The sequence below is a fragment of the Danio aesculapii genome, chromosome 11 (genome assembly GCF_903798145.1).
Source record: "Danio aesculapii chromosome 11, fDanAes4.1, whole genome shotgun sequence".
NCBI lineage: Eukaryota > Metazoa > Chordata > Actinopteri > Cypriniformes > Danionidae > Danio > Danio aesculapii.
In genome coordinates, this window is record NC_079445.1 from 17,362,337 (window position 1) to 17,376,724 (window position 14,388).

At 34.4% G+C, this 14,388-nt stretch overlaps 1 protein-coding gene across 1 annotated transcript in view; it reads right to left on the reverse strand.

The window, feature by feature from the left end:
- Positions 1-4,625: 4,625 nt before the first annotated feature.
- The window catches only part of adamts9 (ADAM metallopeptidase with thrombospondin type 1 motif, 9), a 59,487-nt gene continuing 49,724 nt past the window's right edge, over positions 4,626-14,388 (reverse strand). The window contains exons 26-28 of the mRNA XM_056468144.1: positions 12,390-12,665; positions 9,670-9,831; positions 4,626-7,378 (exon numbers count right to left, since the gene is read on the reverse strand). Of these exons, the coding sequence (XP_056324119.1) occupies positions 7,190-7,378; positions 9,670-9,831; positions 12,390-12,665 (627 nt within the window). The 3' untranslated portion in view covers positions 4,626-7,189. The remainder of the gene's footprint in view (positions 7,379-9,669; positions 9,832-12,389; positions 12,666-14,388) is intronic.

The window sequence follows — 14,388 nt, forward strand, 5'->3', positions numbered from 1 at the left end:
CTGAACCACAAAACCGTAAGTGTTTTTGTTTATTTGTTGTTGTTGTTTTTACTTGAAAGCTGTAAATTAGGTTTGCATTGTTGTTTGTTTTGCTAGGAAAGAACTACATTTGACCAAAATGTTGTTGACCAAGATTTGAGGGTTCAAAAACAATAAATACTGAGAAAATAGCATCTAAAAATTGTCTAAATAAAGTGCCTATTGCACATTATTAATGAAAAACTGACTTTTGATATATTTACAGTTGGAAAATTACAAATGATGTTTGCTTACAGAGCCCCTATTATGCATTAAAAAGGTCATATTTTGGTTTTGGGGTCTCCAACAACAGGCTGATATGCGTGCAAGGTCAAAAAACACTTTCATTGTTTTATAATATGCATTTATTTTTACCTAATTATCCAACAACTCCCATGATTCATTCAGCAACTCATTTGTTTGCAAACCCTTCCTTGGCACGAAACTAATCTCCACTGATTGGTCGATGAACCAGTCTGTTGTGATTGGTCGACTGCATTCAGCACGAGACAGAAGTAGTCAGAGTGCAGAGTGTATGTGTGAGCCTTATTCAGGAGTGCATTAAAGCAATGCAGTTTAACGCCAGCATGTTGCTCTATTCTAAACTATGACACACACATTCAGTATTAATCCACACAGTCGCAAAAGCGGAACTATTTTGAAACTTGAACGCAGCACATGTGTTGGAACAGCTGACGGTGGCCATAGCAACGACAAACAGCAGTGGATCACGAGCTCACAAATGCATTTAAATGAGCAAATAAAGCGGCACACGCCACATTTTCAACATGCTTTTAGACGTGATATGAGAATTTAAAGAGTGAACCAGATACAGTACAAGCCGCATGGAGCAGTTACAAGTAGCAAAACACAATTAAATATAATTTGCAAGCTAGAGAAAACATTGAGGCAACCATTTTAATCGCACTTAAGTTGCTTACACAAATGGAGGAAGAAACTGGTCCATGAACTGTGTTCTGTAAAGTTCCTGTCAAGTTCTGACAAAGTCCCATACATCAATAGTCTTTTCTGATCCTTCCTTTAACAAACGGCTGATGAATCCCTTATTGTAAGCGTGTAGATTGCTGTAGCTCTTGTCAGAAAAATGATGGGAACACAGCACAAGGCTAAGGGCTATAATGCTGAAGTATTTTTGCAAAAATAAACTTCAACCACTGACCCTTTATAGCCTCATCTTTGGGTAGGGAAAATAGCACTAACTTTCCCTCACACTTCAGAGCACAATGCTTTTACGACATGATTCAACCAGGATGTGCTACAGTGTTTGTCTTCCTCTTTTTCTTTCTACAGTGTTCGTGGGCGGCGCCGGGGGTTTAAATTTTCCAGCATCTGCGAGCGCAACAAATGGGCGGGGCTTGAGTTCAGTATTGACGTCACGACGACATGGCTAAAGACTCATTACCTCCATGATTCATTGAACCACTCTGAGTCGACTCTTTTGTAGATGAATCAATAGTTTTAAACATGGTGCACTTTCAGATTTAAACCTTAGCTGGATATTTCTCTTCACTTAGAGCTGTGTTTCACACTTCATGGAAGGCCATTTTCAAAAACCCATAATAGGGGCTCTTTAATATTGCAATGATTTTTGGCATTTAAAAAAAATCATATTACAACGTATTTTTGTTCATTGGCAAAATATACCCAAGTAACATAAGACCAGGGTCACATATTAGGATAAAAGACGAAATATGAAGTGTTTCAGAAGTATAACGAATGGCAATGGCTAGATTTGCTTAGTGAACCAAAGGAACAGTGACATATTTTTTGGCACCATGTTCACCGAGTGAATGAACCACGAGGGGAGCTGATGGGAAAAGAGAGAAAGGCTTCCCTGGACTCCAGGATGAGAGGGAAACGGATAATCAAAGGGCCCTCGTAGAGGGAGGATGGATACGAGGCGACAAGTCTGAAGTTGAATGAGTCCATTCCCAGCATGCATACGTGAAAGACATGAGCTGAGAGAACAGAAACTTCCCAATTGGATAATGCTTTCTTTCCTGGGGATATTTTTCAAGAGGAGCCTAGCAAATCAGTGTGTGTTGTATTGAGGGTGATGGAATTCATTTTGAAACCAGAAATGGGGTGGAAAAAAAGAAGATCTCAAGCAATTGGGTTAACATTCAAATATATATTTGTTTTTATAAATATTTACAGTACCAAAATATATACAATTGGTTCAACTGAATACATATTATAAACAATCCAATATCGACATATGCAGCAAAACAACAACAACAACAGAATAACACTTCATATAAAAATACACATTTATCTTTAAAGTGAGACCTCCATGTACCACTGTCATAACGATCCACTTTAATAATTCATCCAAAGGCCTCGATGTTGATTCATAATAAATCATACACTTGCTCACTCGGAATTCTACAGCGAGTGTGTGTTTATGCAACCATGAAAAGGCTTCTGTTTTCTTTTAGAGATTCTGTGCTATTACATTTGTGATGAAAGATCAATGTTTTTGAGTTGGTGCAGAAAATAAACTGAACATGTATACTGTATTTCAATCTTGATGCTAATTTCTCAATAAAAACACTTATAATTTCTGTTTTAAATATATTTAGATATGATTAAAATATCTGAAAATGACCTTTAAATCATTTAGGTATGGCAGGATGTTTATTTCAGTGATGATTAAAGGGATAGTTCACCCAAAAATGAAAATGTACTCACTACTTACTCAACCTCAACTAGTTTCAAACCTGATGAGCACTAATGAATATATTTTGAAGAAAGCTGAGAGGAAAAAACACAAACAAATGGAAGATTTTTCCTGCTTTCTTTAAAAAATCTTCCTCAACAGAAGAAAGTCAAACAGGTTTGGAGGAAGGGTGAGTAAATAATGACTGAATTTTCAGTTTTTGGGTGCACTATCCCTTTTAGGTATGAAAACCTGCAACACTGCTGTTCAGAGTTGGTGTGCCTTGTTAAACAAACGCTCCACTGATTTAATGAGCGCAAATTACCAACATTTACACTCAAAGCAGGGGAATTTACTTCAAAATTCCCTTCATGCAAAAACCACCCACGATTCTGAAACGCACAAGCTTGAACTCATTTCCCAGAGTGGACTATTTCAGCAAATTTCTCTTAAACCGACATCAGAAAAATAAAATACAAACGATATAGGAGCATATAAGCATTTTTTGGTTCAAAAATGAGCAAGATTTTTGTATATTTGTGTCCCAAACCAAATAATCCAATTTATGACATTCCAATGCAGTCAAAACAAATAAGTGTGCCCTTGTTTTTCTTTAAAATCACCGTCCTGAATGATCAGTCCAAACCCGGCAACATGCCTCACTACATTCCAACTCACAAGAATGAAGCCACACACAGATATCCATGCCGAGGAGGCCTCCGTGCTCCATAGGGGCCTTTATTCTTTCCATTCATTTTTCCCATAAGATTAAACCTCTTTCTGAGAAATGTGTCCATTCTGATTAGATGAGGCCAGAAAAGAGCTTCCCAGAGATCAAAGGCCATCCTTGACCCCTTGTGCCCTTGTCATTGTTATTTTGATGCATGTTCACTCGCTTGACTGTGACCGTATCACTGCCATCAGGGCTGGTTAATATCCTGTGCTGAACCAAAGGAAATTGACAGCCGTATAGACTTCTTTTTTTCTGTAGGTATTGAAGTGTGAGCACCAAAAAAAACTCCATCCGAGATCATTAAAACAGGTAATATAGACATCCCGTTCAGATGAGCAGCAGGATAAAAATCACAACTAGAAGTCTGAGACAATAGATATTACGCTCAGTGATCTTGTACCTTCTTTCATTCATTGCATATTGAACATGTGTGTATATATATATATATATATATATATATATATATATATATATATATATATATATATATATATATATATATATATATATATATAAGCATCTTTAGAATAATATAAAACATTCAAAAAGTCTCTAGATTTACAAATCAATCAGAAATGTTCATTAATTACAGCACGATAGCCTACTTTTCAAAAAAGAACATGTTGCAGTTGTTTAATTTGACTGTTCGAACATATAATGACACATATGGCAGTGTTAATAAATACAAATACATACAATAATATACAGAAATGCTCATGCACACCTTTATCAATACTGCCATTTGATTGAAAGCACATCATTTTCAGTCTGGTTACGGTAACAGACCATGTCATGAAAGGGAATTGCACCACAGACACTATAGCACCATGGCGTCTTTGGACAAAACACAGATTAGCAATGATACAGTGTTGTGAAAAAGTAAGTACACCCCCTGAAAAGTATCTACTGGATTGGGATTTTGTTGACTTAATTTGAAGGGATGATTCTCAAAAGAAATGAAAGTCTGATGTTAGTTTAATCACTCTATTGAACGTTAAATTAGATAATAAGCTGAAACTGTGGTACTTTGAGATGCATAAAATTAGAAGTCAGTGGTTCATATGCACAGTGTATTTCTACATGTATACAGACAAAAAAATAAATAAATAAATAAAAATTATATATATATATATATATATATATATATATATTTTTTTTTTTAATATTTATTTATTTATTTATTTTTTGACTTAGCATATCACCAGAAGCCACTGGTATTTATTTTCTGTTCCCTGCCATTGAGTTGCATTTTATGAATCTCTAAAGATCAAAATTTAATTTGTAATTATTATTTAATGTTTAAATGAAGAACAAAAGGGGGTTGAGGGGTGTCAGGAACACAATTTAATGAAAGTAATTGGCAGTGATTTTTTTTTTTTAGAGTGCATGTTAAAGGATTAACAGCAAACTTTCATTTTGGTGTGAAATGTCCCTTTAAAATTCAAACTGTAATTTATTATTTTTAATCCACATTTTATAACAATTTTAACTATATTGTTTATGGTGGAAAACATTTTTTCAACACTGTAAGTGTCTCCTAAATTTGGTCATCATCTACTATCATATCCATGAGATATTATAGAACAAATTAAAGGGTTAGTTCACCCAAAAATAAAAATTATGTTATCAGTTACTCATTCCCATGTCATTACAATTCCCCAGAGACCTTCATCCATCATCGGAATAAAAATTGAGATTAGAGTTTAGCTGAAATCCAATGCTGTGTTCACACCAGACACAGAAGAAGCGTCAAGTGCGAGTGATTTACATGTTAAGCCAATGCAAAGACGCGAAAAGACATCCTGCGGCAAGATACGTGCGAATGAGGAATGATGCGATTTGTGCAACTGAAGCGGCACGAGTTCACTCAAGTTGGAAAATCTGAACTTCAGCGGACATTTGCGCCGCGTTAACCAATCAGGAGCTTTCTCTTGCAGGGGAGTGATTATGACGTAGCGCCTGTTGTTGGTGTCCCGGAGGAAAATCCTTCTGCCAACGCTGGACAACAGTTCATCAAACTGGGCTCGGCTCAGTCATAAGCACAGCTGAAAGGCTTCCATCATCCAGGTATAGTTTCTGGAAAAGTTTATGAGCTCACAGAGCTGGGTGAACCTCAGAATGGACTCAGGCACGGCTCCAAATGAATCAACAGTTTTTTAATCTTCCTAAAGCACATAAACACAGCTATTCTCTCAATAAAATTCCTGTTAGCCATTTAGTAACGAAGCTAGAGTCACCGGGCAGACAGAAGACCCACCCATGACGCGAGTCTACGTCTGTTGTGAAGTGAATTTGACGCGTGAATGAAGCGGATTTGACGCGCAAATGAAGCGAGTAAACTCAAATTGTTTATCTATTTACGCGTGAATAGCATGAGTTATCCGCGCATACCGCGTCTGGTGTGAACACAGCATGAGAGCTCCCTCACCCTCCATAGACAGCAATGTTTCAGAGATGTTCCAAGTGCTTCCATGTGACTTCAGTGGATCAACTGTAATCATGCTCCAAGAACATTTTTGTGCACCAAAAAAAAAACCTGTAAATGTAAATGAAGTTTGTAAATAAAGTATGACATATTCACCATTAGAGTCAGCAACGCAACAAGCAAGCATAGTATTGCCATGGTAAACACGCTTCCTGATCTGATGTGGAAAACATTAGTAAAGTTGTTTTTGCAGATTTACAAAGTGTTTTTGGAGCTTTGTATAATTAAAGCCGAACCACTGAAGTGGCATGTTTTGACATCAGGACTTTGAACATCTACAGCTGGCTATAGAGGATGAGAGAGCTCTAGGATTTCATCTAAAATATCTTCATTTGTGTAGTGAAGATGAACGAAAGTCTCAGGGGATTGAAATGACATAAAGCTGAGTAATAAATAACAGAATTTTAATTTCTGGCTGCTCTAACACTTCAAGGTATAAATTTAGGGATGTTAATATTTTGTATCCGCATCCACTAATATAAAGTAGAGAGAACGTGGATATGGGGCTCTTCATTGAGAATGAGGTAGACACAAGTAACTGGCCAACAAAACAAACTTACAAAAAAACATAAACAAACAAAAAAACTAGATTTGTACACAAAACTAAAATAATAATACTGATTTTAAAAATAATAACCTAGCAAAAAGAATACAAAAGGCTATCAGAACAAATCAACAGACATAAAAATGAACAAAAGCTACATTTGATTTACGTCACAATTAGTTTTGTATTTACTTCAGTCAGTCACCTTAAATATACAAAAATATAGCAACTATAAACAGATTTTCACAAAGTCTCCCTTGTACTGAAAAAGCACCATCATAAATTTTAAAAAAGGTCAATGGCTAGCTGAGTTTCACTTGAGGTATGGTTAAAAAAATTAATAACAAAGAGCAATAGAAACAAAAATCAAACAATATACCAAAGTAAACTGCCTGCATTGTAAATACTATACACAACTGTACTATGTTTTGAACACAAACCACCACAAATACCATCACAATCATTAGAATTAATGTAAAGTACAGCTGCATTGGGCAAAAAACAAAACAAAACAAGTCAACCAAAGAGATGCTCACTTTTTCAGTTAGGAAATAAAACTTTCAACCAATATAGAACTGCATGTTTTGGTAGGTCTTTAAGTGCAACCTCAAAGCAGCAAAAGATCAAACCGTTAAAGAGTTTCCATTTGTTTTCTTCACGTCTTGGGTGTAAAGAAACCTCAGCCTGTTGTGAGAATAAGAACTTATGAAGGGGAAAAGGGTTAAATAGTTATGAGCGTACCGAGCTCCATTGGTCTGTGCTCCAGTGAGGGTTAATAGAACAGGACTGAGTATTGCACTGTTCTCGGTCGGGTGGTTTGTCAAGAATTTCACAGCTCAGATCGTTAAAACGCTCCCCGTTGGGACGCTGACAGGCGACCAGCCGGGTCTTTATCCCTCCTCCGCAGGATTTTGAACACTGGGGAGGCAGAAACAGAGCACGAGTGAACGTCTTGCTTCATTAACAGATGTAATCTTTGTTCATTTGCATTTCCTAAAGAAGGCTTGGACCACATGCCAGAATGTCATAATGTCAGTGTGTTTTGCTGAGTAGACACTATTGCAAAGCTTTGTTTGCACTGATGTGGTTGGTTCTATGCTGTCAAATCTGACACAAAACAGTTCAGATAAAATAAACACTATTTGAAAAGTGTGTGCAAGAAGTTTTGAAAAGAAGTCATCAATGTTATGCTTTCTAATTTAAATGTGAATTATATTCTAAATATAGAATTTAAATATTTAAAAAATTATTATAAGCATATATAATTATTTTATGGAAAAAAATATGTGGGTCACATTTTACAGGAAGGTTTGATTAGATAATGTTAATGTACACTGTGAAAAAAAATTTGGTTTCAATTTCAATTTTGGTTGCCAGTAATATTGTAAAATTTACTGTAATGTACTGTAAATTAACAAATGAAGAGTTTAGATGCCAAAACCTCTAAAAGCTGTTTGAAACTTCCATCAAAAATTAGCATTTTTATCAGGCTGCTGTGTGTAGGTTCAATAATATCAGGTTTATGGCAAAGAATACACTCTTTTAAAGGTCTTTAAAATGAAATAACACAACATATATATATGAGTCTGAGAAAAATGTTCATTTTCAATGGAAATTTCAGACCACACTTAGATGTTTTTGCATCTGAACTCCTCAATTACAATTGTGCTGTAAAACAAATTTACAATTTACAGTGTGCTTGTAAATTCAGCCAATAATACTGTAAAACATACAAGTGCACTATAAATGAATAATTACAATTATGCTGTAAAACTACAGCAAAATTGTAATTGTCAATTTACAGTGCACTTGTAAAATTTACAGTATTACTGGCAACCAAAATTGGCAATAATACTGTCAATTTTTTACAGTGATTTACTAAAAAGAACCAATAATGAACAACACTTGTACAGCATTTATTAAGTTCGCTTAAATAATCAACATTCACCAATATGATATGAGTCAATGCAGTGTGAGTTAATATGAACTGACAATAAATGACTTTATTTGCATGAACTATCATAATAAAAGACAAATAAATACTGTTATAAATGTAAATGTAAAATATTGTTCATTGTTTGTTCATGTTGGTGAATACATGAACTAAAATGAACTAATACAACCTTATTGTAAAGTATTACTAATAATTTATGCCTATTTAAATTTGTATGATAATTTAAAATTATTACAATAATTACAATTAAAAATGTAATAAACATTATGTAACATTAGTTTGTAAAGAAAAAACGAATCAAATATCATTCTAAATATCAATTAAAAATATTAAAGAAATATGAATACACATTTTTATTAAATTAGTAAAAAGAATTGTAATAATAAAAAATATGAATTAACAATGATTTTACTATTAAAACGAATTAAAATGTATGTCAGCATCATTACTACAGCCCAGTGTCCTATGCTGTTTCAGAAATCATTCTAGCAGGCTGATTTTCTGCTCAATTCTTTTTTTATTTTTGTTATGAGGAATGTTAAAAACAGTAGTGCTGCTTCACATTTATTTGTGGAAACACTGACTTTCAAAAGTGAATTATTATGAAGGAAAAATGGATGAAAAACAAATTAATGAACAAACTCAACATTCATTCATTCATTTTCTGTTCGGCTTAGTCCATTAATCAGGGGTCGCCACAGCGGAATGAGCTGCCAAATTAAACAGCCACACTCATACACTACAGCCAATTTAGCTTGTTCAATTCACCTATAGCTCATGTCTTTGGGAGAAACTGGAGCACCCGGAGGAATCCCACACGAATATGGGGAAAACATTTATATTTCTGCTGTCACCTCTAGTTTGCATGGTTTGGGATCTATAGAGCTGCGCATTGTTGAATTTGCTCTTCAGTGTTTGGACTCTCAGAAGTGATTATTAAACCCCACTGGACTGAGCTAAACTGAACTCAACTTAAACATTGAGAACTGAACTACACTGTTCCACTTTACTATGACCTTTTATGTGAAGCTGCTTTGACACAATCTACATTGTAAAAGCGCTATACAAATAAAGGTGAATTGAATTGAATTGAACATGCAAACTCCACACAGAAATGCCAAATGACCCAGCCGAGGCTCGAACCAGTGACCTTCTTGCTGTGAGGTGATCATGCATTGTACCGATCATGCATTGAGTTCACCGAACTCAACATTGTAATCAGTAATGGATATTGTATGTATAGAGTCACAGTCACCTCACTCCAGTTGCCGTAGAACCACTGCGGGCAGGAGCCGGACTCACAAGAGCGCTGCTCAATGGGCTGAATGCTCTCATCACAGCTGCTGGCCGGATATCCGTTCTCATCCTGACACACCACCACACGCCTCTGGAAGCCTCCGGCACAGGTACTCGAACACTGACATAAGAGAAACAAAAACAGCTCCATAATCACAGAAGATCCACACACGCGTTCACACAGATATACGTCATTGGCTGAACACTGACCAGCACTGAAGACTTTGAGAATCAAGAGTATTTCCTTTTGTGTGGAAAACACTGCAACTCAATGACTCAATCAATTCAGAAATCATCTAATAATCATCTAATACACTTAAGAAACAATTATTACCATTATTAATGATCACACATTAATTGTAAATCTTTTTAATATAATAATTCATTGTTTTATAGTCAACGTTGACCAATTTAACACAACCTTGCTGAATAAAAGTATTACTTAGTTTATAATTATATATATATAACAGAGCACTGATTTTTTCACAGTATTTCCTATGATATTTTTTCTTCTGGAGAAAGTCTTAGTTGTTTTATTTCAGCTAGAATAAAAGCAGTTTTTAATCTTTTTAAAACTATTTTAAGGTCAATATTATTAGCCACCTTAAGCTATATATTTTTTGATTGTCTGCAGAACAAACCATCATTAACAATAACTTGCCTAATTACTTTAACTTGCCTAATTAGCATAGTTAAACCTTTAAATGTCTAGTAAAATATGTTCTCTGCAAAAATAAAATAAACCAGTTATTAGATATTAATTATTAAATCTATTATATTTAGAAATGTGTTGAAAAGAATCTTCTTTCCGTTAAACAGAAATTGGGGGAAAAACATACAGAGGGGAAATAATTTAGGAAGGCTAATAATTCTGACTTTAACTATATTTACAATATATATTTGTACAGATACTATATACTATAAAACTATATACACTTAAGTATCTGTGTGAAGGTTTTGATTTATCTGGTTAAATCAGTGTAATGTGTTTAAAACTTCTCATTGATTAAATTGGTTGATTGATTGATTGATTACATTGCTAATGGGATTGCATGTTTAATCATAAAACAGTTCATGAAGAAACCAGAATGATTAATAATCATAACAATAATCCTTCAATTTCTCATGCTTACATTACTTAGCTATAAATTATGTATAGCTATGAAACAGGGCCAAAAATAGACCTTTGATGTGTCAGAATTTATCATAATTATTTTTTTTACTGGTCATGAAATTTAATTTGCAATTTATTAAAAAAAAAAAAACAGTCGGACTGAAAAACCTCAAATTTTAATAGCTAAGAAATCTATAAAGTAAAATTCTACAAGTGTGGCGACACGAAGCCTTGGTGGTTAGCACTGTTGCCTCACAGAAAGAAGGTTGCTGTTTCGAGTCCTGACTAGGTCAGTTGGCATTTCTGTGTGGAGTTTGCATATTCTCCCCGTGTTTGTGTGGGTTTCCTCAGGGTGCTCCAGTTTGAATAAACTAAATTGAATAAACTAAATTAGCCGTATGAGTGTGTGAATGAGTGTACTGGAAGAGCATCCACTGCGTAAAACATATGCCTGAATAGTTGGTGGTTCATTCCGCTCTGGCAACCGCTCATAAATGAAGGGACTAAGCCGAAGGAAAATGAATGAATGAATGAAAACTCTACAATATGATTGAACTGTAAAGTTATTAATGCACTGTAAACAATGCAGGGTTCCTCACAATTCATTCATGTTGTCCCAACACAAATCGATTTTAACTCTAATGAAGTTAACTTAATACTTTTAATAAATTAATGTGGATTGAACATAAAAAAATTTAGTTGTCCCAATGAAATCTCAAGAATTATGCTGATTCAGCTCGTATTAAATAAGTAGTTATAGAACAAGCAAAAATATATATATATTTTTGAGTGTGAAGTTATTTTTAATTATATAATATATAAAATAAAGAAATAATTTAATTTAGTTTTGTTCTTTACTTTCAAACGTTATGTTTTACTATTTTGTTTTTAGAAAATACAACTTTTTGTTGACAGCTGATTCATTAACTATTCTCATTACAAACCTGGGAAGATGTTTGATGCATCTTGCATTTTACATTAGCATTATACGTGACTCACAGACATCACTTCATGGCATTTGTAAAGATGGGAGTTCATGTGAATCATTTTAATGTGAACTCATTTTTGTACATATTACATACATATTTTTGTACTTATTACAGAAGCACGATGTAGCTCTAGATATTTCATAATCACATAAAACCATATTAAATTGTCAGGCAGTGTTCGAAGTTATAATAAAAAAGGAAGTTACCAGGCTGGTAAGAATTCTAACTCACATTTGGGGCTTGGCAAGTGTTAAATTTAGTCCCTGGCTATAAAGGAAGCACTTTTCAAAAGATCTAAAAATACCTATTTGAGAACAAAGCGGAGGAGCTTCCCAAATGCTGCTCAATATTTAGCTGTATTTTAAATCCTACGCTATTTAAAGCCCTGATATCACAAAGGAAGCGGCAGCATTTATCAGGAAGAGGAAATGGTGCTGTCTGGATGATTTGGAGAGTTCGTGTGCTGATGATATCATGACCTCAGATGTCATAATGTTCCTCGAATTGCTTCTAGTATTTGAATTGCGTCGAATTCCATGCACATCCAGAGACATAATCAATTTAAGAGGTACTTACCGCCCCCCATGGTCCCGTCCTCCACTGCTGGGCCTGAAGTCTGCCTGCTCTGTTGCGGTCAGTTCGTCCTGGAAGAGCTGTTTTTTTCCGAAAATCGGGGTTGGGTGAAAAGCCCCCGTGGTCGGTGGAGCGGGATGGACACTGGGGCATGGCACACTCCTGCTCTGCCGCTGGTTTGTCATCTAGGTCACACTCACTCAGTTCCACAACCTGATCGCTGATGTTCATACACACTACTTGCCGTGTAGTCGTACCCTGACCACAGGATACGGAGCACTGCAAACATTGACACACACTCATGATTACACAGAAAACACACAGTAAAATCACATATGTATTAAGATAATAGCCTACCACACGTAAAGTTAAAAGCTTTTGCAATATATGAGTTTTTAGTGGCTTTCAAATCTCTTCTGTTCATTAGGGGCTGTTCACATATTGCGTCTTTTGCGTGTGCAAGTTCGTTATTTTTTAAAGAAGATGCATGGCATATTGGGAGAGATGCGCAAATGGTGCGATGTGCTCGGGTATTCCAGGCACACCTAGTTAAAGACATTTCAAATTTCAGAATGCTGCAAGCACCCGCTAATCATGTGACAAGAACGTGGCTTTGCGAGACCAGTGGAAGATCAAAACATGGCCTCTTTGCAAAATTAAAGAAATTAAAAATATGGACCAATCACTAGCTTTTTAAAAATGTCTAATCATCTTGTATAATCCCTTTTCGCAGCGCAGTACAACAGAATTTCGTATTTTCAAACTCTAGTGTGACGGCAGCATAGGGCTGCAAATTTCCAAAAATGTAGCTTATATAGTAAATTATAGCAATTTAGCAATTATAGTGCTAAACACCAAAGAAGTACAATGCTATGCTAACCATCTCATTATAATATAATATAATATAATATAATATAATATAATATAATATAATATAATATAATATAATATAATATAATATAATATAATATAATATAATATAATATAATATAATATAATACAATATAATATAATATAATATAATATAATATAATATAATATAATATAATATAATATAATATAATATAATATAATATAAAAAAATACCTGACGCGATCATCATAGCAGTGTCGGCCAATGAAATTAGTCCGCAATCGGCTACTTTATGAATGGGGCGTCAGCTCATGATTGTCAAAAAACACACCAAATTTGTTCTAATTGTGTTCAAATGTTGTGAAGATATATATACACAGTTGAAGTCAGAACTATTAGACCCCCCCCCCCTGTATTATTAGCCCCCCTGTTTATTTTTTTCCCCAATTTCTGTTTAGGGGAGAGAAGACTTTTTCAACACATTTCTAATCATAATAGTTTTAATAACTCATTTGTAATAACTGATTTATTTTATCTTTGCCATGATGACAGTAAATAATATTTTATTAGATATTCCTCAAGACATTTCTATACAGCTTAAAGTGACATTAAAATGCTTAACTAGGTTAATTAGGTTAACTAGGCATGTTAGGGTAATTAGGCAAGTTATTGTACAATGATGGTTTGTTCTGTCGATTATCGAAAAAAAAAATAGAGCTTAAAGGGGCTAATAATTTTGACCTTAAAATGTTTTTTTTCCTGCTTTTATGCTCGCCAAAATAAAACAAATAAGACTTTCTCCAGAAGAAAAAAATATTATCAGACATACTGTGAAAATTTCCTTGCTGTCTTAAACATCATTTGGGAAATATTTAAAAAAGAAAAAAAAAAATCAAAGGGGGGCTAATAATTCTGACTTCAACATATATTATTTGTTTATTTTATTTTTGTCAGCGTGACTACTTGGCTTGTTTTTGAGGAAGAGGAGTTTTGTAGATCTAGGAGGAGTTCTTCAATATATTAAAATTGGCAGATTTAGTTTATGACAGAAATGATGTCATATGGTCCAATCCAATCATCTTGAGTCAAGGGATCAAATCAGGAAAAAAAGCAGAGTAATTGTCCTCTTGGTTCAATTAGCTTAACTTTT